The sequence below is a fragment of the Electrophorus electricus genome, chromosome 6 (genome assembly GCF_013358815.1).
Source record: "Electrophorus electricus isolate fEleEle1 chromosome 6, fEleEle1.pri, whole genome shotgun sequence".
In the NCBI taxonomy this organism is placed as follows: Eukaryota; Metazoa; Chordata; class Actinopteri; order Gymnotiformes; family Gymnotidae; genus Electrophorus; species Electrophorus electricus.
The window spans coordinates 8,036,404-8,064,096 of NC_049540.1; the positions used below are offsets into that span (position 1 = coordinate 8,036,404).

The 27,693-nt window shown below is 46.3% G+C and overlaps 1 protein-coding gene across 1 annotated transcript; it reads right to left on the minus strand.

Moving 5' to 3' along the window:
• Positions 1 to 37: 37 nt before the first annotated feature.
• Positions 38 to 26,589, minus strand: mbd2 (methyl-CpG binding domain protein 2). The gene is made up of 7 exons (XM_027030697.2): positions 26,047 to 26,589; positions 17,091 to 17,250; positions 13,036 to 13,173; positions 9,441 to 9,531; positions 8,873 to 9,050; positions 6,399 to 6,525; positions 38 to 529 (listed from the first exon to the last, which is right to left on the minus strand). Exons 1-6 carry the CDS (start codon positions 26,160 to 26,162, stop codon positions 6,411 to 6,413), a joined length of 798 nt encoding a protein of 265 aa, XP_026886498.1. The 5' UTR covers positions 26,163 to 26,589; the 3' UTR covers positions 38 to 529; positions 6,399 to 6,410.
• Between the last annotated feature and the right edge of the window lie 1,104 nt (positions 26,590 to 27,693).

The following is a 27,693-nucleotide window of genomic DNA, read 5'->3' on the forward strand; positions in this document are numbered from 1 at the left end:
CAAGCACAGTAATATATCAAAAACAAAAACAAATACATTAATTGAATATAATCATTTATTCATTCTATAGTAACGCACAAAATGTACAAGTATTTTTTTCAAGGTATAAAATTATTTTTTCTTAAATAAGCAAGTTCTCAATCATAAGTTTGTAAATGCATTAATTAGTTGTTACAAACCCTGAAAAGAACAAATCCCTTACAACCATCGACACCAAAAAAAGTTAGCAATACAAATGTAGCACACTGCAACCTGACTCAGTGTCCCAAAAGTATTGCTCATTATCTGCCTGTATAAAATGAACATTTCAATTTAAATGATTTCTTTTCTGAAACAAAATACACATTTTTCTGAATCATATATAGATATGTACAAGAAAATATATGCTCTAAACAACAAAGAAAGGCCTTGGTTGAAGCTATTTGTAAGAGGGCATGAAAATTGTGCTTGGGTCTGCAGCTTCTGGTGCAGACTGATGACATCATCTCCATGAGGTCGACAGAGGGGTGTGGCATGAGTTCAGTGCATCCTGGGAGGGCAATAAGAAAGACAGAGGTGAGAAAGCCAATAAAAAACAATATCAGATTTTTTACCAGTTGACCACTGACCAATATCACCCTTTGGCTAAATGTTAGTGTATTTAAACATGTACACACCTACATAAGCAGAGTTCCTGCCTGTTCTGGAGGAGCCCCCAAGTTACATTCCTGTCTTCTAAAGAGTTTGCGTCATGTTACAGGTAGAAGGCAGGTATGCATGGTTGCGGAGGGGTCAAAGTATCACTGGATGTTTAAAACTGGTCAGCCTGCTGCGGGCTTTCACATACAGCATATACCACTTAGGAAGAACCTCAATCACACTGAAGTACAAACGGGAGTATTGAGAAGAAAGGCCTCTAGGATCCAGTGGAAATCAATGACAGGTTTGAAGATGGCATAAAGTGTGTGTGTGTGTGTGTGTGTGTGTGTGTGTGTGTGTGTGTGTGTGTGTGTGTGTGTGTGTGTGAGTGAATGTGTGAGAGAGAGTGTGTTTGTGTGTGTGTGCGCGCACGCGCGCGCATGTGCGCTTGCCTGCCTCGGTCTATCCCAAACAAACTATAAAGAAACACAGTGTATGTCTGTCAGTACAGAATCATAAAACAGATCCTTTATGTGACCTACATGTGCTAACATAAAATGCATTTGCCAAATGAACCTAAATGAAGCCCCTCCATTTGACTGCCATCTCCAATACAGATGTTACTGGTATAGTTTCCTGCCAATTCTCTTATAATATGGACAATGAATGTGTTTTACAAGCAACCGCACTTGTTCAGTTGCGAAAGTGCTTTTGATTAGGGCTTTGACACGGAAATCATCTTGTGCAAATTACAGTGAAAATTAAGCAACGCTTGTCTCTACAATACTGCCAAAAAAGAAGAAAAAGCACTATCCTTTTAAGCAATTTTTGGTATGCCAATATCCCATTCTAAAAAATAAAGAGGAGGGGGAAAGGTCTATAATTGAGCTAAGTTCACCACAAGCATAATTTGCATCTCCATTAACAGATGCTTTTTACTTGCGCTGAGATTTGGGGGAAATGGGTAATTAACACTAACTGGCCTGCAACTTAAGAGTCTGCCTGTAGCACACACATTAATTATACACTCTTAGAGACAGTATACAGCCACCCTCCCCACCCCACCCAAAAAAGGAAAAGATTAAATATTATATTAACACATTTTTCACTGCTGAGATTTTGAAAATGGCTGGGTCAGAAAAAAGCAGTTTCAGAAAGGCAATTAGGGAAAAGCAGAATCTGAAATGTGGAGGATTTCAAATGATAGATACTACAACTGTGTTTGACAAAACTACTGCAACTATTACAACAGTGCTTGACAGAAATACTACAGCTATGTCTGAATTAGTACAACTGTGTTTGAAATATTGCAACTGTATTTAATAACAATACTGCAAGTGTGTTTTAAATAGTACAACTGTGTGTGACAAAAATAGTGCAACTGTGATTGAAATGTTGCAACATTATTTAAGAAAAAACGCTGCAAGAGTGTTTTAAATAGTACAACTGTGTCCATAATAGAAATAGTACAAATGTTTGACTGAAATAGTACAACTAATTGAAAAACATTGTTTGAAAGAGTACAACTGTGTTGGATAGAGATAGTACTGTGTATGCACATAATGCCATAGGCCAACAAGCAGCATGTTCTCACATACCCACACACTTATATAAATGTGGTTACACACATCCAGGCACACCATCACATACCTATACACATCTATATATAACCAGATACACACAAGCACACACAAAAAGCCTAGCTTGTACTGCAACACCACCCGGCACCATAAAAAGAGACAGACAAGATTGAGGGCCTTCAAAACAGACTACAGCTAAAGTGGAACTTTAGAGGATTTCCCTACTGTGCTTCTAAAAGCAGCCAGCTGACATTTACAGAGGAGCCAGTGATCCTTTTCCTGGCTGTTATTAAAACCAGGATGCGTCTCCTGCGGCGTGTAGAGCAAAGCTGCTTCTCGCAGTCACGTGCAGGACGCTGCTCGGTCGAGTGCTGGGTGCAGTGAGCCAGAGGCGTACTGCTGAGTGTGCTCCCTCCAAACACGTCCCCCTCTCCATCTCTGCTGGCCCAGCATATGGGATGGCAGCCAGAAAAACACACCTCTGGTTGGGAAACATTAGGTACCTAATGATCACCACAAAGAAGGAAGACACTGTGTATATTCAACGACAGATGATATGGGAGTGGTACGAGCAGAGGTTGAGATGTTTTTGTTTGTGTTTCAGCTCAGCCATTCTCCTCACTGGTCTGCTTCTTTCCCTCTCCCACACTTTAATTATGTAAAAGTGGTGTTAACAGTTCTTTAATATTTAATGATTTATTAGCGAGCATAACATTCTGATAATTGGGGGTATTTTCCTCTAGCAAACACCCTCCGGGGTCTTGGGAAAGTCCCCTACAGAGTGTGAAAGCAAACGCGTGCACCCACCCACCCACCCACACACACACACACACTCACACTCACACACTACCACTCACATTCATGTTCACACCCACACATGTACACAGACATTTCCAATTCCTCTCTGCTATTGCTGCTACTTTTTTTCAATTACTCAGAGCTGTGTAACAGCCATGTCCAAACATGCTGTAATTACAAGTTAGCTAAAAAAGCGCAGGCTTCAGATCCTCTAGCAATTAAGCAATAAAACATTCCTATCACAGAGATTACAAGAACTAATCACCTTCCATCTCCTGGACTTCAGCCTCCCCTATCCAGCAGACAAACTGCTGACACAGGCATCACTTCTTGCATTTATTTATTTATTTTTTGTTTTGTTATTGTGTCAGCGTAAGGGCTTGCTGCATCACATCAGCATTTCTCTGTGTGTGTGTGTGTGTGTGTGTGTGTGTGTGTGTGTGTGTGCCTGCAAAAAAATCTGGCCCTATTCAGGGGTAATTCAGCACATGCCTTTGTTTATCATACTTGATGATAATCAAATCCATCCCCTATTTATGCATATTAGAGCGATGGTGCTCTCATACTGGAGTCTACTGGAGTGGGAATGTTGGGATTTGGTCAGGATTGTTGTGTAGGAGTTGGGGCATGATCACGGTGGTTGTGGGTGCAGGGGTGTTGAGGACAGTTGGTGGGATGGCTGGCATTGGGGGAGGTTGGTTTTAGGGGCAGAAGTGTTGGGGAGGGTCAAGGTGGTTGTGGGGGCAGAGGTTTTAAGAAGGGTCAGGGTGGTTGTGGGGGTGGTTGTGGGGGTGATTGTGGGGGTGATTGTGGGGGTGATTGTGGGGGTGATTGTGGGGGTGATAGGGATGGCCAGGGTAGTTGAGCAGGTGGGGGTGTTGGAGATAGTTGGGGTGGTGTTGGAGGCAGGGTAATCTGTTGCATGGTGGGGAGAGATAGGCAGCCATTTGGCTCCTGGCCCATGGCTCCACCCCCATGCTTCTCCTAAACTGTTCTGAGCACCCTCTATAGCACTGTGCCACTAGCTTACTATCTTTCCAATTTGCCAAACACCCCCACATACTTTTTCTTCTTTCCTGCTCAAGTGGAAAGGAGGTTTGTTACTGAGCATGGTATGGAGGAGCATTTTCTAGAATATTAGCTGTAGGGGTTGTACAATGCTTTCCCTTTTTAAGGATTTGAATGAAGGAAAAAAAGATACACTGGAGCAGGAGCTGATGTGGAACTTTCTAGGTGAACCCTGCTGATGTGAGAGGCTTCAGAGGACCTGGCCAGATCTCCCGATCCCCAGAGCCCCTGTATTCAGCTGGTCCCGGCGACACGTGGAGCCATAAACCCGGACACGAGCCCCTGCCCGGCCAGAGAGCCGTAATCACCTTCACCACACCCACATTAAAGGCATGCTGCAGGTGACCCGCCCTTCCCAAAGCCTTCTGGCAGCTGACTCAACAGGCACAACCAGCCCCTGTGCCTCGTGTGCTAAATGGCTGCTTGAGCAGAGAGAGGGGTCTGTTCTTCATTCAAATGAAAGCATCCACCCACCCTGATGCACTGGACATGCACATTTATCTTAGAAAAAGTCTGCGATTGGATTAATGCAAATTCTTTTCCCTTCTTTTCCCTTCGCCACATACACCGTAATTTGTATTCAAATTGCACTTAGTGATTGCAAACTCCTGTCCGCAATGATCCTTAAAAAGGGACAAACCTACCAACCCCCCCCCCCCCCAACCACCACCTGAAGGGCACCCATCACCATCTCCTCCCCTCATGAGGGCAAAGTCTACATAAACAAACTCATATTTACAGATAAACACTCTGCCAAGCTGCGTTTGTGGGCCAACCTTCACGCAAACAGATAGCTATAAACAGCGCAAAGTGCATATTAAAACCAGGGGGGCAAGACGGTCCTCGAGGCAACCGATGCAACAAAACGATGGAAGTGATTACTCGGCAAACCATGCTGCAGGCAGTGTGGCAGGGCAGCTTTGTACAGGGGCTCTGCATCAGCATTCACACCTAACCAGAGGAGTAGGAGGAGGAAAGCCTCCTCTTCCTCACTCTTTTTTGATAGCTGCTATATGTTCTCAAAATGGAGGCATACTCAGGCATGTAAGATGTGGCCTGATGGAGGAGTGGGCTGCTTCGCTTCTGGGCCGGGGAGAGAGAGCAGGCAGCTCCACCGAGTGAGAAGGGCCAGTATGAACTATTAATTTGCTTTAAAGATTCATCGGCGAGAGATGAAGAGGATGGGGGGCACGGCGCACTGGTGAGGGGTCTTGGGGAGAGGTGGCAGTTAGACCCCGCTCCTAATGACCATCTGAATATTTCATGGTCTTCTGAGATGGGCTTTCTCCAAAAAAGAAACCCACTGGGTGACACTACCATTGCCTCGCGCCCCTCGTAACCCTGGCTACGCAAAAGAGGAATCAGAGAATCGGACCTGCTCCGCACGAAAGGCACCAACTTCCTTGGCATCCCAGCCTAGTAGCCAGTGTGTATGCTGGTATCTTAGCATAGTTAAAGGCACAGCATAGTCCATGGCAAAATGGAAATGATGCTAAAGCTAATGCAAAATGTACTGAGAGTAGGCTACAGAGACCAAATAGTGACCTGTTAAGGGCTTGCGTCTAGACAGTGCCTTTCAGTGGTTCCATGTGATAAAATCGTGGTTCTCTGGTTTAAAGCATCACAGTCTCAGCAGACTGGCAGAGCATATGCCAAAGATATGGAGCTCCAAGCCTGCTTAAGTATGTATAGCTATATCAGATCAGTCTGCAGAAGGGCTTGGTCAAAGCTGCAGGTTACTGCGATCAGAAGTGAAAGGAATCAGACTTTACGAGCTCAGACCCTTCAGAGTGTTTGGAAGTTAAAGGGATCAGGCTTTATGAGCTCAGACCCTTCTGAAGGGTCAGAAGTTAAAGGGATCATATTTTACGAGCTCAGACCCTCCTGAAGACCCTTCTGCAGCTTCTTTTTGGATACTTAAGTAAAGATTCTAATAAGGTACGCACCACATGCTGGCCAAAATATAATTTTATATGAACTGATAATTCCATTTGAGCGTTTGAATAATCTTGTGGTTAGACTCAGCAGCAGACATCACCTCACAGTTCCCTAACTGCGTGAGAAGAGAGGGTTTTGGGAGGCCCGGGTGGAGTGGAATACTAATTGCTTAAGTGGAAATCTCTCGCAGTGAGAAACAGTTTGAGTGACACGACCGCTTATCGGCAGTGGGATTTTTTTTTTTTTTTTTTTTTGAATCAAGCACATTCAAACAATTCGATTCGACTCTTTCAAAATGGCTTTGAATCCCAACAGCGGCAGTCCTAGAGGCAGTGGAGCGTCTTCTGACAGTGGAGGGGGTTTGAAACACCACCGTGGCTGGATCCTCCCTCTCACCTGCTGCTGCTTCTACGCCGCCTTGTCCTCGATGTCTCTGACGGAGTCGGCAGCCCGCGCCAGTCCGTCGGCCATTAGGGCCTCCTCCAGACTCCTCCTGGCTTGGTACACTTTCAGCTCCTGCTCCCTGAGGTGAGATGGACACACTGAATTAGAGAGAGGGAGGGTGGGAGGTAAGGAGACAGAGAGAAAGGGAAGGGGAGTTGGGGTTTGCTTTGGAAGTCAGTATCCTGTCCACTGCTGTTTAACTGGTCTCTTGATCATGACTGACCTCCTTTTAACATCCTCCATCATCCGTCAGCAGTGTTGCACCCATCCCCCCTCCTCTCCCCTTCCACCAAACTCATCTCATCTTCTGCCCCGCCCCCACACTGTCTCCTCCCTTCCCTCCTGTCACTCAGTTTCCCTGCACGTCTACCAACCTCCCCCACACCCCAAGACACACACACACACACACACACACACACACACACACACACACACACACACACACACACACACACACACACCTGTCTGCACTACATGTCTGTCTATGCAGCACCTTCTGGTCTGAGATTAACGACGCCCTCTCATTAACGAACGCCAGGCTTAGCCATGCAGTAGCAACGGCAGCTTCTTAATTAGAGGTTAACGAAGGGAAAGAAAAAGAAGAAAAAAACAATAACAGCTGCAGTTCCACCACAGGCAAATTCTACCTGATATGAGCCCACCTTTATTCCTCTACACACATCCACACTCACAGACTCACCTTCACACATACACACTCACATGGCACGTGCAGTTCCTATTAATGCACCATGACTTTAACATCAGTGGAACCATGAAACTGAGAGGAAGGGATGCAGCCGGTTGAACAGTCAGCGGGTAACAATGCCACGGAAATGGACCTGCTATCATACGCAGGGTCTCCAGTGTCACTGACCAACGCGCTCAAACACTCACAACTCTCCTGACAAACGTACTACGCTATCTACGTGCATGTGCAAGGCCATGTCGCACACACACGTGCTCACACAAACTCAATCTGACCATGGGCACAACACCTCCAGCACTATGACTGTGGAGGCTATTTGCTTCAAACCTCAGCAGTCTCACACTGGGTTTAAGGAGAACAGGAGAGTGGACTAGATACGACTCATTTACTCCAACCACCTCCACCCGGGTTTATAATCACCGACAGCAAGCAGCTCATCTCAGACCCATTTCACAGTCCACAGGGTCGGCTGGATCCACCCCCACACCCACATCCCTGCCTAACGCTGCCCAGACGCTCACGTGCATCCACTGCCATCTAGTGCCTGCAAGTAGAACTGCACATGACTCAGCATTGCCTGCGTGAAGACGTCAAATGAATGCAGTGGTGACTCTGGAGAATCCCAATGTCTTACAGGTGACTGTGAATGATTCAGTGCTTTCAGACACTTAGCTTTTGAATGATGCCCCAAGTCCCCATGCTGGTTCCACTCATCTTGGTGGCATCTCACAGGGGACTTAAAACCTGCACCAATTATTTCAGAGGCTTATCACTTCACACTATGCAACTTAATCAGTCCTCATGCAATGCTACAGATAAATATACAATTTCCGCTAAAGCGGGAAAAACTAATCAGTATTCTGGAAGCTCTCTGAACCCAAAACTACCTTGTCTTGCTGAGAGAAAATCTTATTTCAGCCTTTCGTTTTTTCCTATATACAGTAGCAAGATGCCAATTTATCTTGTCCGTAATGCCTCACGGAGCTGGAGTGGCTCTGAAATTGGCAACCATTATGAACCTTATGAAGTCGTCTCCTATCCAATAAGCTCATGCTAACTGGGAGTCTGATCTTCAGAAGAGACCCCAGTGTCCCCACACAGGTCAAAGATGAAAGGAAAGCTTGAGAGAAAGTGAAAATGAAGTGGGAAGAGAAATAAACGAAGCCACAGAGGCTTGGGTGGAGCTGCTCGCAGACCACACTGGGGTTCACTACAAAAGAGACTGCAATTCAGGGTCAACAGCACCACTTGTGTGGGTTTGGTGGTGTCACAAAGAACAGCAGGACAGTGGTGGGGGCGAGGGGTGGAGAGGATACAAGGGGTGAGGGTTGGGGGTGGAGGTCTGTGTCACCTCCAGCAATCAACTTGAAAACCAGTGTGAACAGATTTCTGGAAAAAAGGGCCCATGACACTCCAATAGTGAACCACATTCAAATCACCACTCCAGGGGTGGACCGCATTCAAATCTCACCGGGAGCAGTATACTCACACCCAGATGGATAACTGGATGGATGGATGGATAAATGGACAGATAAATGAAGATAACTTTATTGCCCATTCTTGACATTTGTCAGTGGCTTCACAAGGTTGCATGGGGAAGAAAAAAAAAAGTACTATTAACAACCCAGCTGGCCCTGCTCAACCAGCCGTCGACTGTCTAACTCCCAATATTCACCCTCAAACACACACACACACACACACACACACACAGTCAACCCACCTGATGTCATCGTCAGTGACGATGAAGGCTTTGCAGAGGGGCTGTGAGGTGTTGAGCCAGATGGCAGGGTTCTTCTCTGCGGCAGTGGATGTTTGGCCCGTGATGGGCCCCGAGCTCATATGCAGAGCACTGGATATGGCTGACAGGAGCGTCTCGTCTGACGAATCTGGGCCTACACCTGCCCAACAGACACATACACGCACGGACAAGCACATGGATATGTCCATGAATACATTATTCATTATTATACTATATAATTTATACTATAGAATTTGTATAGTAATAATAAATAAAATATTTATATTATAGAATTAATATATTCTAATAAATGCATGAATATTAACAAAAACAATTGTAGTTCCTAAAGTAACTTTTGTAGTTTTTGTTTGCCTTTGCATGCAATATTTGTCCTCACAATACGCACTGGTAGGACTGGTAGCCTGTAGGTGGAGCTATAGAGCAAGTATACACTATAACATGGTAACTCAGTGTACTTATTCTATGAAAACAACTAAGAGAGTGAGACTCTGCAGTGGAATGTGAGTGAGGCAAAGAGAATCAGCCCTACTCTGTAAACCCTTCGGAAGCTTCATGGTGCGGAGAACCTCTTCTGTGACATCTGACGACTTCAAGCCTTTCAATCGCTTCTCCCAGAATAGCTGAACAAAGAGGAGGAAAAGAAACGCACTTAAACACAGGAATGTACACGACAAGCCAAGCAGTTATGGGCTTAGTTTTGCCATCCTGTATGTTCATCTTACTGAGCAGTCTAGCTGCCTGGATAGCACATCTACTGGTCTCACCGAGGAGTCCAGTGACATGGAAAGCTTATCTACGTGTCTCACTGAGATGTCCAACAGCCTCGAAAGTGTGTCTCCCAGTCTCACTGAGCTGTCCAGCAGCCTGGAAAGTGTGTCTACTGGTTTCACTGAGCTGTCCAGCAACCTGGAAAGTGTGTCTACTGGTCTCACTGAGAAGCACTAAGCAGCCTGAGGGAGATCTCACAACAGGCTCTACTGCTAATTTTTAAATCCCCAAATCCAACACTGACAAAAGAAAAATAATTCGAAAACCATTAAAGCAAGCAACGCTTTTGGTGCGTTCAAGGTGTTTTAGTAATGCAGTGTTTCTGGGGTAGGCTGGGTTAGTCTTCCCTGATGACTGCTGAGTCATGACAAGAGACTGCAGAAGGATCTGCCCTTAAACTGAACCTTCACACACACACACACACACACACACACACACACACACACACAAGCAGAACACACACAGGCAGAACACACACAGGCAGAACACACACAGGCAGAACACACACAAGCAAAACACACAAGCGAAACACACAAGCATGGGGCACACGACATAAACACACACGTGGTAGACATGAACTGATCATGGCGAACCATTTGAGACTCGCCTCACCTTTCTGCTTATGATTCTAGAAATGGAATTTTGTCACTGGTCACAGATCAGGCTTACACTCCAACACAGACCTGATGCAGGCTTTAAATAAACCTTTAGCGCATGGCTGTTAGACAATAAAGCCCCGCGCCAGCCCAAGGGAGCTATCGATAGTCTTTTGCTCAGAGCTGTGGACAACTGGCCAACAACGGCTCATAAACAGGTCTGGGATTTATTGAAGCGCGTTCTTAAATAAAAGCTCCTGCATGGTCACCGCGGGGCCAGTACAGCTAAATCCACCCTTTACAACAATGGCTTTGTTTTGAGGAGGGAATTGAGATCTGGGGACTGGTGCTGTGTCTCTGCTCTTGGTACCTTTGCTCTGCTCTGAGTTTCAGATGGCAGTACCAGCTCCACCAGCCTCTTATCAGAATGGCAGGAACACATGCATCCGTTGAGCCGATCAGGGGTGACTGCTGAAGGCTGGCACTTTCACACCCGCACACACACCTCTCCAGATCCTGAGCGTCTCATGAGAGTGTGACGGTTGTTTATTTACACACATATATAAATACTACTGTTTACCTGCAACAAAGTCAAGTGAATAATGTAAAGAAAAATAAACACTGACGTGTTTCTCCAAAGGCTTGTGCTCCAGTCTCGCACCTTGGTCGTAAAAACCATGTATGACCTCTGATCCTAACCCTACACATGTGCAATTTCCACTGATTATTAACCATCCACAACAAAGGAAAAAAAGTGTTTATATTTAGATAACAGAATTTTGAAATTTAGTAGAGATGTCCAATACCCAGTACTGCTGGATCAGATACCAAACAAATCCAATCTGATTCTTTAAGAAGAATGAAATACATCAGGTTCATCATATTAAAAAGCTGTAATTGTATAATACAAATGCTGGCCATTCAACTCTTCCCATAAGGAAGTAGTGTGCTTGTTTGAACAATCTGGGCATGGTACCTTTGGGTTGTTAAGTGAAGCACTTCCGATTATAAATAATTTAAAGTGATGTAATTAAAGCAAACATATCGATTTGGCATATGTTTCAGCTGATACTTGAGTTTAAGTATCAGTATTGGAAGAGAAAAAGTTGTATCATGCCATCCCTAAAATGTTACAATTTCTGTATTATTATATCCTTCATTATTTATATGGGAGCAACTGACGGCGGGCAAATCAGTCCTCGGTTCCAAGAAAACTGATCAGCTCTTCAGCAACGGTGCAGTTTCAAAGTGCTCTTCTATCCTGACCCAGTTTCAAGACACCAAGACACTTCCACCTGTCCTCAGATCATGAGCATGATGAAGACATGTTTATTGAAAACCAGCCACACGGCAGCACAGGAACCACGCTGGTGAGTTCAGCACAGCCTCCATCGCCTTGAGACGTGAGCCGTGATCAGAAGTACTGTTTCTGATAGGAGTGTCAGGAACAAAGTGAGTCTTTGTGCTGCAACAGTGAATTCTGTCATGATATGATGCCAACATCCTTTCAGTGTCACCATGTTAAGCGAATTACATTCCCAATAACACAGGCACTTGCAACAGATACCCCTTCTGCAGCCTACCATATACACACACCGCAAGGCATCAGAGGCTGTGGTATATTACTGATCTCAGATCAGCTGGTGGAAAGCAGGTTCACATTGGCCCTTGCCCAGATATAAAGGCTGCTTCAGGCTTTGCAAGAAATGGTTCTGAGAACCACCCGAAACAAACTCCTGAAAGGCTGATGCATTGATGGTCAGTCGCTGGAGGCGATTCTGTTTTGGAAAGTGACTTTTCCAGCCAGATCTGAAGTGCTTTCCCCTCCTTCTGCAGTCTTGGAAAAGCACGTATGAAGGAAACATAAACCAGTCTCCAGGCATACAGTGTGTATGTGTATGTTAGTACTGCCCTGGTCACGGAGCACACGCCACTCAGGCACAGAGCTTATATCCCACACACCAATGATTGCATTAGCTTCCCCTTCACACACACACACACACACACACACACACACACACACACACACACACACACACAAAAGCTCTCTCTTTCTCCTCAACTCTCACTCCCTTTCTCCTTAGATTTCCCCCCCTCGGTGGTCATTCTGTCCTCACAAATATATTTGGGGGGTGTGGGAATGAAGGGAGACTGAAAATGTGTTGGGGGGTGGTGGTTGGGGGGCTGGAAATGGGGAGTGAGAATGGGAAATATGAGACAAGGTGGCACCTATAAGAGAGAAAAAGCCCTCCTGAGTTTCCTTTATAAAAACGATCCTTTGGCAGGCAAGAGTTGAAACCACACGTCTTTCATTCGCACATTTGCCGCATGTGTCCAGTGCTCCTCTCTGCTGCCCATAAAAGCAGGGCAAAGGAGAAAACACAAGTAGAAGCAGAGAGCCTTCTGGAACTTTCCCAACATACTAAAGCTAGACGTACCCTCGCCATCCTCCTTAATAAAATCACACACCAGCTGTGCTCTGAGCTCTCTGCTGGAGCAAATACCTCATTTGGCTGTTCACATTCATCCAACAGCAAACAGCTTAAAACAGCTCAAAGCCAATCTAACTGCAGCACACGTATGGGGAAATCTATGTACAAGAGCAACCTCTTGTGTCCAAAGTGAGAGACAGCAGCCCCAATACATCTGGAGGGTTTAGGTAACCTTCAAAGCACCTAAGTTATCAAGAAACATACAGTCAGCAGACTGGACCTAACAGCAATTAACTGGACTAAACAGGTCTAGACATCTCAGTCTTACCTGGCGAGGCTGCTCCGTTGCTCTTTGTAAGTCTGTTTTGACTTTGTTGTTGGGATGGTTGACCACTTTGGTGACAGGCTGTTTGAATATGGACGCTGTCTGTCGGATGGGTAGTGCAGTGTTGAGGTCAGGCTTCCCCTGCAGTCAGAAAGAGAAAGAAAGAGAGAGAGATCAGACAGGAACATATTTTCATTTGTAAAACCAGTGTGCAGACTCAATGATGCTATGAGTTCAGGAAGCATGTGTCACAGTACGGCCCCTCCCCTAAAATGTCTCCCCGTGTATGTTTGTGTGCATGCATGTGTGTGTGTGTGTTCGTCTGTATGGTAACACCCTCCCTGTATTTCACACCTACTCCTCATTGTGTATCGTTAGTGTGTATGTATATAAGTCTTGTGTTTGCATATGAGTGTTGTCGATGCTTAACCCGGTTAGCGTGCTAGCCATGCATCCGTCTTTGTTTTGTGCTACACTAAAACATTTCGTTGTGCTCGACACGACTCATTCCCGCATCCTGCTTTGTCTCACCGCATCACAGCATGAATGTATCCAGACATGGAGCAGGACCCAAGACCCCTCCATCAGCTCTAGCCACTCAAACAAACTTAATTTTGAAAAATTTTAAATACACTGTATACAATAAATAAAATATATGGGAGAGGCAGATAGAGATGAGCAAAACTTCAGCCTATCAGTCATTGTTTTCTGAACCAGTGCGAAGGCCCCGCCCCAAACACCGAGACAGAAATGGGGTCACATATGCTGAGATGGCAGCATATACGGGGACAGCCCTGAAGGGGGCACCACAGAGAGCATTGAGAGAAAAATACAGACGTCTGCACAGAGGGGCTACCCTCGGTCCAAGGGGTACTCCACCAAACTACCTCTGCACATCAGTGACCAGCACTGCTGCATGTTCAACCACCAACTGCATGTGGAATGTGGGTCTATACATGAAGGACTTTGAACCTCAGTGTCCTATTGGAATTGCTGGGGATTCTTTAAGACCATGATCAGCAGAGGTCAGACAGAAACAGAGGAAGAAAACTCACTGCTGCCTTGAGATGACTCTCCTGAGGTCAATCAGCCATGTTGAGAAAGACTGAAATAAAAGGAATCTGTCTGAAAAGGACACACACACAAACCCTTACACACACACACACAATATTTACACTCATATCTGAAAGTGAACGCATGGCACACCACAATCACAAGAATGCAAACACTGCAGGTGATGTGAGGATTTCATCTATAGATTACAGATTCTAATCATTTCACCAACTGCACAGATACACGTGCACGCAGGGCTCGTGCCTTGCATGTAATGTGAATTCGTCCCACCACAGGCTCTGTTCAAAAGGCACGATGTTGACTATCTGACATTCCTCCCCCTCATTTGGTTCACAGACATCAGCTGTATTAAAAATGGCACACTACATACTACTCGCATAGTGAATATGGTAAAAACGGATTTCTCCACCACACCATAGACACAGAAATTTCCAGCATGAGCTATCGGGCAGGGCTTTCTGCATGGTTACTGCATTCCACAATGCAACGTGGCATATTCCAAAGTTCCTTCCAACAAAACAAACAAAAAAATTGGGGGGGGGGGGATGATTGTGGCAAGGTACATGAGTTTTTGGGGGCAGAGTTAAAAAAGTGCCATTGTTTCGGACAGCGAAAACCGGAATACCCTCAAGACAGAGACCGTTTATTTCATGGTTATTTTGGGCGCTCTAGTCACGTAACTGAGTTCCAGGGAAAAGATGCAGAGCAACCAGTGCAGATTCCCATCCAGATGACCAAATTCCCATCGGTTGAGAGAGACGGTACGGTCGAGACATCTGCTTAAACCCCGCCAGGCCATGATGCAATGAGCCCAGGCAGGACTGAGCAGTCTCTCAGCTCCCTAGCATGGGCTTAGCATGTGTTGCTAAAGCTAACAGAGGGCTAAATTAACCACAGCCAAGAAAACTAACCACTGCTTCAGTATGAGGAGTGTGAAGATAACAGTTATTAAAACATTTACAGCTCATTAAATTGGAAATGGTTTGAACTATTCTATAAGCGATCATACATATATATTTATTTTTTTTATTGATTGATTCAAAAAGCAACATGCCTACAATGTCTAACCTACAAACTCATTTCTTGCTGAAATTGAGTCACTTCAGCTTAGTTAGTGCCAGTATGTCAGTGACAGGTGTCACATTACAATTTTGAAATTCATTCTTAATATAGCTCAAGACTTTACTTAAATTGTGACAAGTGCGTGTGTGTGTGTGTGTGTGTGTGTGCGTGCAAGCAGTCTATCCTGTGGAGGTGTGGTCATGTGTACTGTTACACATTCTTAAGATACTATCTCAACACAAGTTAGCTCCCAATGACTTGTGTTGAACTTACAAAACACCACACACACACGCAAAGACAGAGATGCAAACCCAGAGACACAAATGCACGCACGCACGCGCACGCACACACACACACACACACACACACACACACACACACACACACACACGCCTCACCGGAAGGTGCGGAGGACTTGTACTACACTAGCATGGGTACTGACCCACTACTGGCTTCTACTGACTCACTATGAAGCCACGTCACCAAGGCATCAGACAGTGAGCTGAGTAGCAGAGCCTGGCCAGTCGAGCATGACTCGGCGTGGTGTCTGTGTTTGGAAACCACGGGGCCTTGCTCTAAGTCAAATGGCCTGTGGAGTTTCAGCTCATTCATTTCATTGTGAAAAGAATGACACAACCACACACAAGAGTAGCAGCTCTGCAAATGGGTTTCCAGAACCTTCCGTGTGGTGGTTTTTTTTTCTTTCGTTTTGTTTCTTTCGTTTCTCTCTTTCCCTGCCTCTATGGCATATGTGCATACTGCCATTATCTGCTCAGCCAGGATGACGACAATGATTAACACAGCCTCTTACATAACCACACACAAGATCACTGTAACAATCAAAACACAGGAGAAAAAGTATGTGTAGGAGCAGTTTAACATCCACCAAAAAGGTGAATTCGCAACACATCTGTGACGATACTAAAGGTTACAAATTCACACATTTATTGCCATTAACTGATTTGGCAGTGTCCTGTGAAATCAACTGACTCACAAACCAGACACACTAGATGTTCAAACTCAAACCATTGGTATCTGACACATTTATTGCATTTAGCTGACACTTTTATCCAAAGCAACTTACAATTCTGACTGAACACAACTTGAGCAACTGAGGGTTAAGGCCCTTGCTCAGGGGATCAACAGTGGCAACCTGGCTGAGGTGGGGCTTGAACTGGCAACCTTCTGATTACTAGTAAAGTAACTTAACCACTGAGCAACCATTGCCCAACATGGACTGCGACACAAGTAGTCTTACACAGGCAGTGGCAACGAGAAACTGAACCCTTCAAAAAGGTTTCAGCAGCTTTGCTATAGAAACATGCTTCACCTTTTGCTGATCCAAACAAACAAACCTCCACTCCGCTGAACTAAGGGCCTTGGACACCTTCGTTAACTTCACCAGCACCATACCTTTCCAGAACACTTTTCCTGCTAATACATTCGAAACAGCTGCAGCCATTTTACAATAAGCATTTTAAGGAACTGCACCACAGGTCAACTATAAACCCACAAGCCCCCCAGTACCAGAGACACTTAGCCTGCTAAGCCCCTTAGCACCAGACTTTTATCTTACAAACCACACACAAGAACCACACACACTTCACAAACTGAAATTAGAAAAAAATGTAATTCAAAAATAACTGAGCCATTTCAAAAACCATGTGTGACTTAGGCTTCTGACCTTCAGAGACTCTGGACACTGCAAACTCTACACCAACTTCTGTGCTCCTCCTAACTATACCCCACTCCACCCCGCACAGATAGACATACACCCACGCACACACACACACACACACACATACACACACACACACACACAAACAAATTCTGCTATTCCAAGGCCTAAACCCGTGTACCAACTTCATTTAGGGGCGTTCCCAACATTCCCAGCATTCCGGGGGTGTACTGGGTATCTGTACCTTGGACAGGCTTAGGTTCTCACTGCGGAGCCTCTGTTTGTTTTTCTGCAGTTTCCCGGGCATCATCTTTCCTGTGCGGAAGTCAAAGCATCCCAGGTCAACCGTGTTGCCGAGGTAACGGGACAGCTGGGGTTTGCTTCGGAACTTCTTCCCCGTGGGGCTGGAGGTACACAAACAAAAAACAAAAACAGCAACAGCGTGAGAGTGGCTTAGTATGAACAGGCCACTGGTCCCCCAAATGCCATTGTGTTAATTAAAACCCCACTAATTAAACCCCTTCATTAAAAAAAAACCTTATAAACAGACAGTCAGGTCATAACCATCACAGGTACATCAATGTTGGCAAGGTCAATTACCTCCTGACTTCAAGGGTTTCTTCTCTAAGTAAACCAAAACTAAATGTGATCACAGAACTCACATATTCCCTGAGGAAAGTTTACTCCAATCTATGTCAAGCCGCTGTTATCCAGCAGAAGCTAACGTCATGCACTGACAAGCTCCACATGCCCAACCAGAATTGCAGATGCACTGTGACATGCGGCAGCCCCTGCTGATCTGTGATCTGCATATTCTAGCCGTCTATGATATCAGCATCGCCAGTATCAAGGCCAACTTTGTGATAACAAATCAAAACTGATTTATTGTGTAAGCCTGACGCTGACACAGGACCAGGGCAACAATATACCAAAACGATCCATTCCTCCTCAAAGTTTGATAAATATGAACTTCTGTGGCGTTCTGTGGCATTAGGCGTAAGGGGAAGAGCACACTCAGGCAATGTCCGCCCCGGTAGAAAAAACTGAGCTCATGAAAAACACGGAGAGGGAGGGACGTGACCCCCATTGCATAATGTGTTTATTTTCAGTAGACCCAGTTACAGCACGTCTGCAAGCTCTTCACATGGGCCAAAACAAATAAAAACCACTGGATCATGCAGTAAAAGGAAAGACAGGGGAATAGTCCCATTGTTCCTCCCTAACAGCCACATGTGTTTGCTTATTACAGCAGCCAGAGTCCAGTTCCATCCATGGAGTCCACTCTCTCACAGACCTTCTCGCACCAACATTCTCTCATCAATGCCCGCTCTCGGAGGGCTTTTTTATGACCACAACAAGCTTCAAAGAGAGTGCAGAATATTCTATTTTATTTGTTGCTTGTTCACACACCCTTAGGGGCACTGTGTTGACAGGAGGGTTTTTTTTTATTTTATTTTGCAGGGCGTACTTGCATTCTCCTCAGGCATAAATTTGAATTTGTGCTCCATGGTCCAATTAGCACAATTCTCCCAATACAGTTACAGGGAGACTAGCTCTGAGCTGGCAGACCATCACGGTACCGGACGGTCATGTACTCTTCGGAGACATGGCTTCCTAAAATGGCACCTCAAAGAAGCTCGATCCGGAAGAGTGGCGACGAGCCCGTGAGCTTTTGTCAGTTTCATTTCTTGATAAGCACACAGAGAACAGTCACCACAGACGCACAACGAAGAAACAGCAGTTAGCACAGTGGCTAGATGCCTATCAGCTACCACTGCTGCAAGTAAGTTAGCATGTGTGTGTGGGGATGGGCGTGTGTGCATGCGTGTGGTGGTGGGGGGGGGAATTACGTGTGTGTGCGGGGGGGATGGGAGTGCATGTGTGTGTTGCCTATTGGTCTCAGAATACAGCAGTATGCTGTACAGGTTTTATTAATTAAATCCTGAAAATGAGGTATTGCTCCTTGGGTATCTAGACATTTGATAACAAAGCGAGCAGAGGGGCTCTTCTTTGAGCGATATGCCCGCATGTCAGAGCCCCGCCCCATGGTCACAGAACCATGTCAACTGGTCACAGAGCCCTGCCCACTGATTACAGAGGCCCACCCATTGGTCACAGAGCCCCACCCCATGATCACTTACCATGTCTGCTGATAAGAGAGCCTCACCTATTGGTCACAGAGTCCCAGCCACTGAACACAGAGCCTCATCTTCTGGTCGCAGAGCCACACCCAATTTATTTACATGAGTTTATTTACTTACAGCATTTAGCTGACACTTTTATACAAAGTGACTTACTATTACGACTGAATTGAGGTTGCCTTGCTTAGGGGACCAACAGTGTCAACTTGGCAATGGTGGGGCCTGAACTGGCAGCTTTCTGATTACTGGTCAAGTACCTTAATCACTGAGCTACCACTGCCCAGATGGTCTCAGAGTCCCCGTCTACACCATCTGGATCTGCACTGAACTGCTGTACAATGGGTCTGACTGAAAGATCTGCTTCAGTTCTAATTTCATCAATAAATAAAAACTCAGATGTTGTGGATCTGAACTGGCTTGGGTTCCCATAAAATGTTTCCAGACACAGGCATAGATGTGTTAGTGTTTCGGTTTTGGTGGTCACATGAAACTGGATTAAAAGCTAAGCAAAGGGTAGAGCATCGTCTCGGTGCAGCTAGATCATGGGCAGAAATGACTGTGCGATAGCATTCAGGTTAGCCTACACAGAGCATGAGTCAGAATTGACTCAAAACGCAAAGAGAGAGGGAAACCCATGGACAAGGTTGTGTGCATGCATGCTTTCACACACACACACACACACACACACACATGTCTGCTCTCTCTCCAAATCTCTCTCTCTCACACACACTCTCTCACATGTTCGCTTGGTCTCGCTCTCTCACACACACATTCTCTCACACACGTTCACTCCATATCTCTCTCTCTCTCTCTCTCTCTCTCACACACACACACACACACACACACACACACACACACACACACACACACACACACACACACACACACACACACACACACACAACTTATCAAGCATTTCCATGCACCAAGACCCAGGCCTTCTATAAGTCAAGCGGTTTGAGCATGCCATGTGCACCCCTCATCCTCCACCCCGACTCCCCCTAATGCCCCGCCCCCAAGCTTGGGAAAGTGCTGATGTAAGCAGGGGCGCAGGCTGCAGTTCCTTTCTCAGCAGTGTGTGACCATATGGGCTCCGTGTGCAACCTGGAAGAGGACTCCCAAAACTACCACACCCTGCAACGGTCTCTGGCCCAAACCCAAACTTTGGGGGTAAAAGTGCAAAAAGGTGTGGGGCCACCAGGGGGCGCTGTGGCATCTCCCCAGGGGATGCTGGGTGCCGTTAAAAGGGTGTGTGCAGAACGGCGGAGCTGCATGGCGGTGGGGGAGGGGTAAGAGAGGGGGAGTGTGGCACTAGCATTCTTCCCTGGTCCAGTGCTGCCTTTGGCCCAGAGCACCAACCCCTGCAGTGTGTGTTTTATACACACACACACACACACACACACACACACACACACACACACACACACACACATGCACACACCCATGCACAGACAGACAAACACAAAGAGACACAGATAAACAGGTACACAAAGACACGCACAGACAGACATGCATGCATGCATGCACACAGACATGCATGCAGTCACGAAGAAACACGCACGCAGACACACACGCACAGGCACGCAAACACAGATACCGAAGGAGGGAGTAAACCACACAGCCGCAAAATAGTAATAACACATTTATTATCACATACACGAACATCTGCCAGTATATAATAAGTAAATAAGTAAATAAGTAAAATAAATAAAAGTTCATTAAAGATCCCACAAAAAAGACAAGCCTCAAGCACAGACAGCAGTAGAGAGATCGGTAGGGCAGAAGCCAGGGAGAGACAGTGGCATTTCCCCAGAAAGCCTGCTTCGCCCAAGAGTTCACAACGCCGGCTCGAGAGTGAGTCTCGCTCTCACAGAATGACTGGCTCCACCAACCAGCTTCACGTGGCTGACCGCCCAGTCTGCAGTCACAGTGGAGAGAGCGCTGGCATGGCTCAGACCTCCCTCACCGCATCTGAAGGAACTGGCTTCGCTCTCCTCTGCCTTTCGTAAGGTTCAAGGCCAGGGGATGGCAGTCTCGTCTGCTGCAGTCAGCTCCAGACGGGCCACCGGCGACCCTTCAGGTCTAAGGAGGAGCCTTGCCTGACTGACAGCTCGGCCGTCCGCATAAGTGGCTGCTGGATTTGTGTGCTCTTTAGTTTTTCACAAAGTAACAAGGTCATGGTTGCTAACGGAGGACCTGCTGCAGGGGGCACAGCGTACATACTACAAATGTTTATTATAATGGAACACGGCTTGGCATTCTCCATCAGCAGACCTGTGAACAGTTGAAGAACGGCCAGTGTGCGAGCGGACACGGGGCTAGAGAGAAGGTGTAGTCAGGCCAGCCTTCCTCCAGATCCACACGGCACAAGCACACAAGGCAAACCGCTTCGAACAGGATTCAGGACTCGACAGCAACTGACGCAAAACAGGAAGCATGCTCTCGGCTGGCTTCCCACGAGGCCTTGGGGGGATTAGCTCATGAGGTTCTTCCACCCACTGCTCCAAAGGTAGAGGGATTTATAAAGGCCTTCATTGGGAACGCCACAGCAGGCCTGGCCTCGGAGTCAGCGGAGGGAGGAAGCAACTGCCTCTCGGCACGCTGGCAGGAGACAGGGAGAGAGCAGCGAGTGTTCTGCTTGGAGTGATGGGAATGCCGTGTCGCTGCCGAGAGGCCAAGGACACAAGCATTACATCACACCCGAGCAGGTCGGGAACGCCAGGAACGCCACGTCCGCACTCAGCCCAAGCGACATCACGCGGGGAAAGAGAGAAGGACGGAAGAGAAGGAGGAAGACAAAAAGAAAGAAAATGAGACAGGGAAGAAGAGAGAAAGGGAGGGAGGGAGAGATAAAGAAAGGGGGAGGGAAAGAGAGAGAGAGAGGGAGGGACAGAAAGAGAGACAGCAAGGGAGAGCGAGGGTGGGGGAGGAAGAGAAAGAAAGAAGGGGGAGGGAAAGGCAGAGAGAAAGAGAGGAAATGAGTTCTGCCATGGAGGAAGGCAATAGAGCCACAGCTCACAGTAATTAACACCGTCTATAAATACAGAGACGCACTGGTAAGGTCAGGTGGATCCCGTCCAGCGCAAGTCTTCACACTCGCACTGAACAGCACGTCTTACCGAAGGGCGTGGAACACAAAGCAGGAACATGGACTGGTGTTTTATTTTTTTGTTTTGGGTTTTTGTTTTTGTTTTGTTTTTTTATGAGCAGGTGCCACACATTCACAATGAATCGGTGATGTGCCCAGCGATCCGGCTGGCTCTGGGGAAACGGCACTCGGAGCAACTGGAAGCCCGTCTGCAAACATGCAGAGGAAGGGCTATCTAATGTCTACTTAATGACAAAGTGTATCCTATGTCCCAAAACTCTACAGGACAGGGCTGCTGGAAGGTGGTGCTTTGAGCAGGGACAGAGGGACAGAGGAACAGAGGAACAGAGGAACAGAGTCTCTGGGTGCCCACACTTGTCCTGAGCCAAAAGCAAGCAGCCAGTTCTGAGAGCCAAGGGAGCACCAGGAGAGGAATCTGAGCGATGACTCAAATTGTGACTCAGTTTAAGAACAGCCATTCGAGGCCCTGAGTAAAAGAATTGTTCCAGGATCAGGCTTGTGTCAAAACTAGCAATTACCAATACCAGTGTGGACAGGAGTGCAGGACTGACCCTAGAGCAGCTCTGTAAGTAAAAATGGTAATGGGGACAGGCCTGGGTCAAGCAGTTGAGTGCTGCAAGTAAACAGTGGCGTAAGGGGGGAAAGCCCCACACAGAGCCACACTCTCATATAGCCCCACTGACCGGGGAGAGCCAGAGAACTGCACCGCACACCTGAATTTAACTGGAACCCAACCAACTGACAAGAGGGTGTACATGCGTGGGTACACACACGCACACGCACATACACACGCGCAGACACACATACATGCGTGGACACTCACACACACAAGCTTAAACATGCACCCTCACATGCATGTGAGCACACACATGACAAAGCAAGGCCGCAGCTGTGACACAGGCTGGTACAGGCACGATAGGGTGAGTGGGGCGGAGCCCCGTCACCCAATCATGCAGAGAGTGTAGAGTCGCTGAGGAACAGAAGACGCAGTGCGTGAGCGGAGCCAGAGATGGAGATAATTAACAGTTTTTGTATGAGGTGTGATCCGGGAAACGAACACTGCGTTGCTGTGGTGTCCACAGAGTCACAGTTGCCATTAGCTCCCCAAGCATTTTCACACTTACACTGTGTCAGTGCCATGCAAGCCCCCACACCAAGAGTGATGCATTACACATGCACTTAGGGACAGTTCTCTTCTAACACGGTATCTCGCATGTAACCTTCCTTTTACGGTGTGCTGATCTGGTCTCGTTAATTAATGGTGTTGTAACGGCAAAGTCAGGACAAAGCGGGGGAAGAGTTTCAGACACTACCTAAACAGGAAGTTCTGAGCAGCGGCAGTCCGCTTTAGCGTCACCGGTGAGAGGAGCTGTCTGCGCTGGCGGGCGAGACGAACCCTCAGCACAAGCCCTCTTCAGACGCAGCCTGTCCGCAGCAAGACAGGCTTTCATGCTGGGCTATGCTGATTGCATTCAGTGTGTAAAAATGACACATCTGATAGCAGTCAGAAGGAGAAATGCAGAAGAGCAGAAGAGCTCAGTGCAGCTCAGAGTGGTTCATTGGGGACAGCAGAAGGGAAGGCTCCACACCCTTTTTTTCCCCACAAGTGCTCCACACCCTCTAACGAACTGTCGGCCCGGCCTGCAGGCCAGACTCCGCCCATCCGATTCCAGATCAGACCTGCGCTCACCAGTCCTCGCGGAGATAGGGTCTTGATCCTGGGTCAGTTTCTGCATTTACTGCTGCGCTACAATACCTTGTGAATTGAGTTCAGTCAGAATCTAGAATTCCCTCTAGAGCTGACCTGGGATCACCATGAATACAGATAAACCTCCAGAGCTGATCTCAGATCAGGTAAATGTAGAAGTCCCTAAGAGCAGATTGGTGCTCAGGCTGAATCTATAATATGATGCCAGCTCTAGAACAGGATGCCAGCTCTACAAGCAACTGCGCTGTCTCTTGTTTGAGCGTGGCATGAAAAGAAGTCAGCTCACGGACTTTTGGCATTAAAACTTCGACCACAAGCAAGCCAGAGTCAAAGGTACTGAGACGGGGGCAGCAGGAGCGCCTTACCCTGCCCCGTCACCAACCCGGCACCATCAATAAACCACGTTCGCCACCGGGGCAGATCGGCTTACAGGCCTCCCCCGCTTCCCCTGCCATCGCAGCACCTCGGAACAAGCCACAGCAAACACCCCTCCCCCACAGCGCATGATCGCCGCTGCCTCACCGAGAGCGAAGGAGAAACAAAAAAAAGAAAGAAAGAAAAAAATGGGGAAAAAGAAGCCACTTCACAGCTTTTGTTCTGCTTATAGCATGGCTATAAAAACAGAAAAGTCTGCTATAATCGATCTAACACACACACACACACAGAAAAGCTTGCTATAATCAATCTATCAGCACAGAAACACACACGCACATGCATACATATACATAAAAACATGTGCACACAGAAACGCACATGCATACATGCACTTGCACATTTGTGGGTACACACATACATATCCAAACAACCAAGAGGGGAGTACAAAAATGCTATTAACAAAATGTTCTTTTGCACATTACATAAAAAAAGGAAAATCTTTGTATGTCCTAGGTATTGGGGGAGGGGGGGTGGGGGTACTGTGCCAGGCACAGCAGCAAGGCCAGCCCACTTAGGGAGCCAGCACTGCTCTTGCCGAGCCGGTTTAACTGAGGCAGGTCGGGCCTCACCTGCAGACACAGCACCCAACAGAGCACAGGCTGGCAGCACAGGACGCCCGACTGTATCGCCGGAAATACTTGGAGATGGCCAACCAGCTCACAAAAACCTCCCCCCACCGCTGACCACTCCCACATGAATAAGAATAGGGTGGCCGTTCTCCTGAGAATAGGGCTCGTTACCAAAATAGACCCTCAAATGGTCTAAGGCCTCTTCTTGTTTTAGGTGACGATGATTGCGGTTTCGATCAGGAAACAGGGTCAAAGAGTACAACAGCAGGGTTCAGAAAGTGTGGTACCATGCTCAATCTGACATGAGCATTGAAGGAACAGCAGCCTGTAAGCAGGGAAAATGAGTTTCTGTTCCTCATCATGGCTGGTTTGAACATGTAGGTAACAGCAGGCTTGTGCCAACCACCCACCTGGCCGCCTCGAAGCACTCAACCACTGCATACAAGCTTCACTGCGTTTCTCACCAGAACATAACCCACCAAATCACGCAGTGTACACCAATACGCCACTCAAGCCCGGAAAGAAGGCCTCCGGTCTCCTGTCCTCATGTTGCCCTTCAATGTCCGATTTGAACAATGCATATGAATCAGTCTTCCATAAATCAGGTATTATGATGGAACATATGATCAGTCATGTGATCTGACTGTAGTCAGTATTGAGATGGACAGGCAAACTGCTTATTTCCACTTTAAATGATCAAGCATGATAGATGCACTTTTTGTAAATTTCCCACAACTTATTTACTAGAATAAGGCAATTATTAATGTATTTTGATAAGAGATGTTGCTTCTCAGTCAAAACTCAAGAGAGAGACCACTATGATGCTAGTATGAATATTATATTGTTAAATATAACTTCTTAACTGTAATATGGCTAAGAAAATTATGATCCCAAGTTGTTCAGAAACATGGCAAAGACAAGGCATCAAAAACCATGCTGACACCGAAACATTCTGGACGCTCCAGACTCCGTGCAATTGCTACATACACTTGTTTTGTAAACCGCTACAGAGGTGCACGGATGTAAGGTCAGGGGGATACACTTGCTCGGGTCCAGCTTCAAAATCCTAACAAACTGCAGCTTTCGCGTGCAAGGCTGGGTGGCTCGAGTTAATCTTAGGAAAAGCACGTAAACTCATCCTTAATAAATACGTTTCGGAACTCAAACGTAGCGGTCACTTTACGTAACTACTCCGATGCTCTAGAAAGTGATACAGTGTAGCCGTGCGTTAGCGTTACCTGTAGTAATAAACATCACTTTTGCCAGCACTAAGTCCCGACTTCCGGATCACCTCTTCTTTCTTCCAGCCCGGTGGCAAAGCCGGGCACTCGATCCTCTTCCTCTCCATAATCATTTAGTTGATGTTTACGTCTTAAAAGGGGTTTACCCCGACGGACGTGAGCCAAAAGTGTCCGCTGATGGCCCGACCGATAGTGGCTAGCTCGTCTGAGTAACACTAGCTAGCTCTGTTAGCCGCTGAAGTGTGGCTAAAGTAGATGACAACCTTCTAAGTCCTTAAAGATCCGCAGGGTCACAGAGAGCGATCGGCGCCGTTATATCTGACACTTTTCTTCAGCTTTCTTTTTCTGACATGAACTTCTCGTAACCATCCGCTGGCTACATAACAGTATCGGCAGGAGCGCAGCTACTGCGATCTGTGGTGGTGGCGAAGTACCCCTGTGACGCTCTGAAATTTCAGCACTTCCCACACATTGACCCAGCGCCTGGCAACCACACGGATTGGAGCGACGCCCCGCCCCTCGCTGAGCATCCCGTCACTTCTCGCTACTCCGGCCTTGTTGCTGTTACGGCATGCTTGTGACGCAATAGCTCAAAAAAGAAACCGTGACCAACCAGGGAACCAGGCACGCCCCGCGTGCCGTGTGTTTTTCTTCCTGTTGTGTCGTATTGTCAAAAGTTATGTGTGTGTGGCTATATATGTGTGTATGGTGTATCATGATTCCTCACTTTGATTATTTTCTAAAGATGTAAAGATATTACATATATAAATTAAAAAGGTAAGGTAGGCCTGGCCCTGATTTTGATATCAATATTTATTATTCTCATTACGTCTGTGGCAGGTTTGTCATCGTGAACTGAACTCAACCTAACCGCCAAGGTACATAATTATTCACCAAAGATAACGCAATAAATAAATAAATAACATAAATAAATAATGAGAACATTTAGTAATTGCACCTTCAGTAAATCTTCTGTAATATGAATTTATTTATAGGTTGTTTTACAAAAGCTTTCTATAAATATTTTATACGTAGAGAAAACACAATAACTTAAACGTAAAAATAAAATTGTTTTTGCTTTTTGTGAATCGTGTCTCATTTAATTGCACAGCTAAATCAGCAAATAAAATAAAATTAACTTTATCTGCAGCACTTTCCAGCTGTAGCTGTGATGAAACTACTGAAAAATATAAGGATGATTTTGTGGTTACAATTAATTACAATGTAAGCAGCTCATAGTCAGTTTACTGACACAGCCATATGTCTACTTGTGGTAGGATAAAAAGAAATAAGCAATATGTGTTATACTGTAACGTTTATTTCTACATTTACTTGCTATTGACTGAGTGGTTATTATTACCATGTCTTGTAAAAAGATCTTGAGCTCTAATGATACATTGACAGCTATTTGAAACTGTCGCCCTCTTGTGTCTGTGTTACAAAGTACAAGCGCAACACTTCAGTGAGCAATAAGGTCAAGGACCTCTGATCCAAAAGAATGAACTAAATCCGTTATTCGACCCTGTTCTGAAGTATTCTGGTTAATTATTAAAGGCAAAATGTTTATTATGAATAAATATATTAAACTGAGCTTTATTCAGTGCTGCAATTCACTGACATGCCAGATTGAGAAAATAGACATCT

Excerpts from the sequence above, each read along its gene's own strand:
- mbd2 (XM_027030697.2), bottom strand. The coding sequence starts at position 26,162 with ATGATTATGGAGAGGAAGAGGATCGAGTGCCCGGCTTTGCCACCGGGC. Across the intron at positions 13,174-17,090 it reads AGAACCTAAGCCTGTCCAAG|GGGAAGCCTGACCTCAACAC; the intron begins GTACAGATACCC and ends TTCTGACTGCAG. Across the intron at positions 6,526-8,872 it reads GTCACTGACGATGACATCAG|GGAGCAGGAGCTGAAAGTGT; the intron begins GTGGGTTGACTG and ends ATCTCACCTCAG.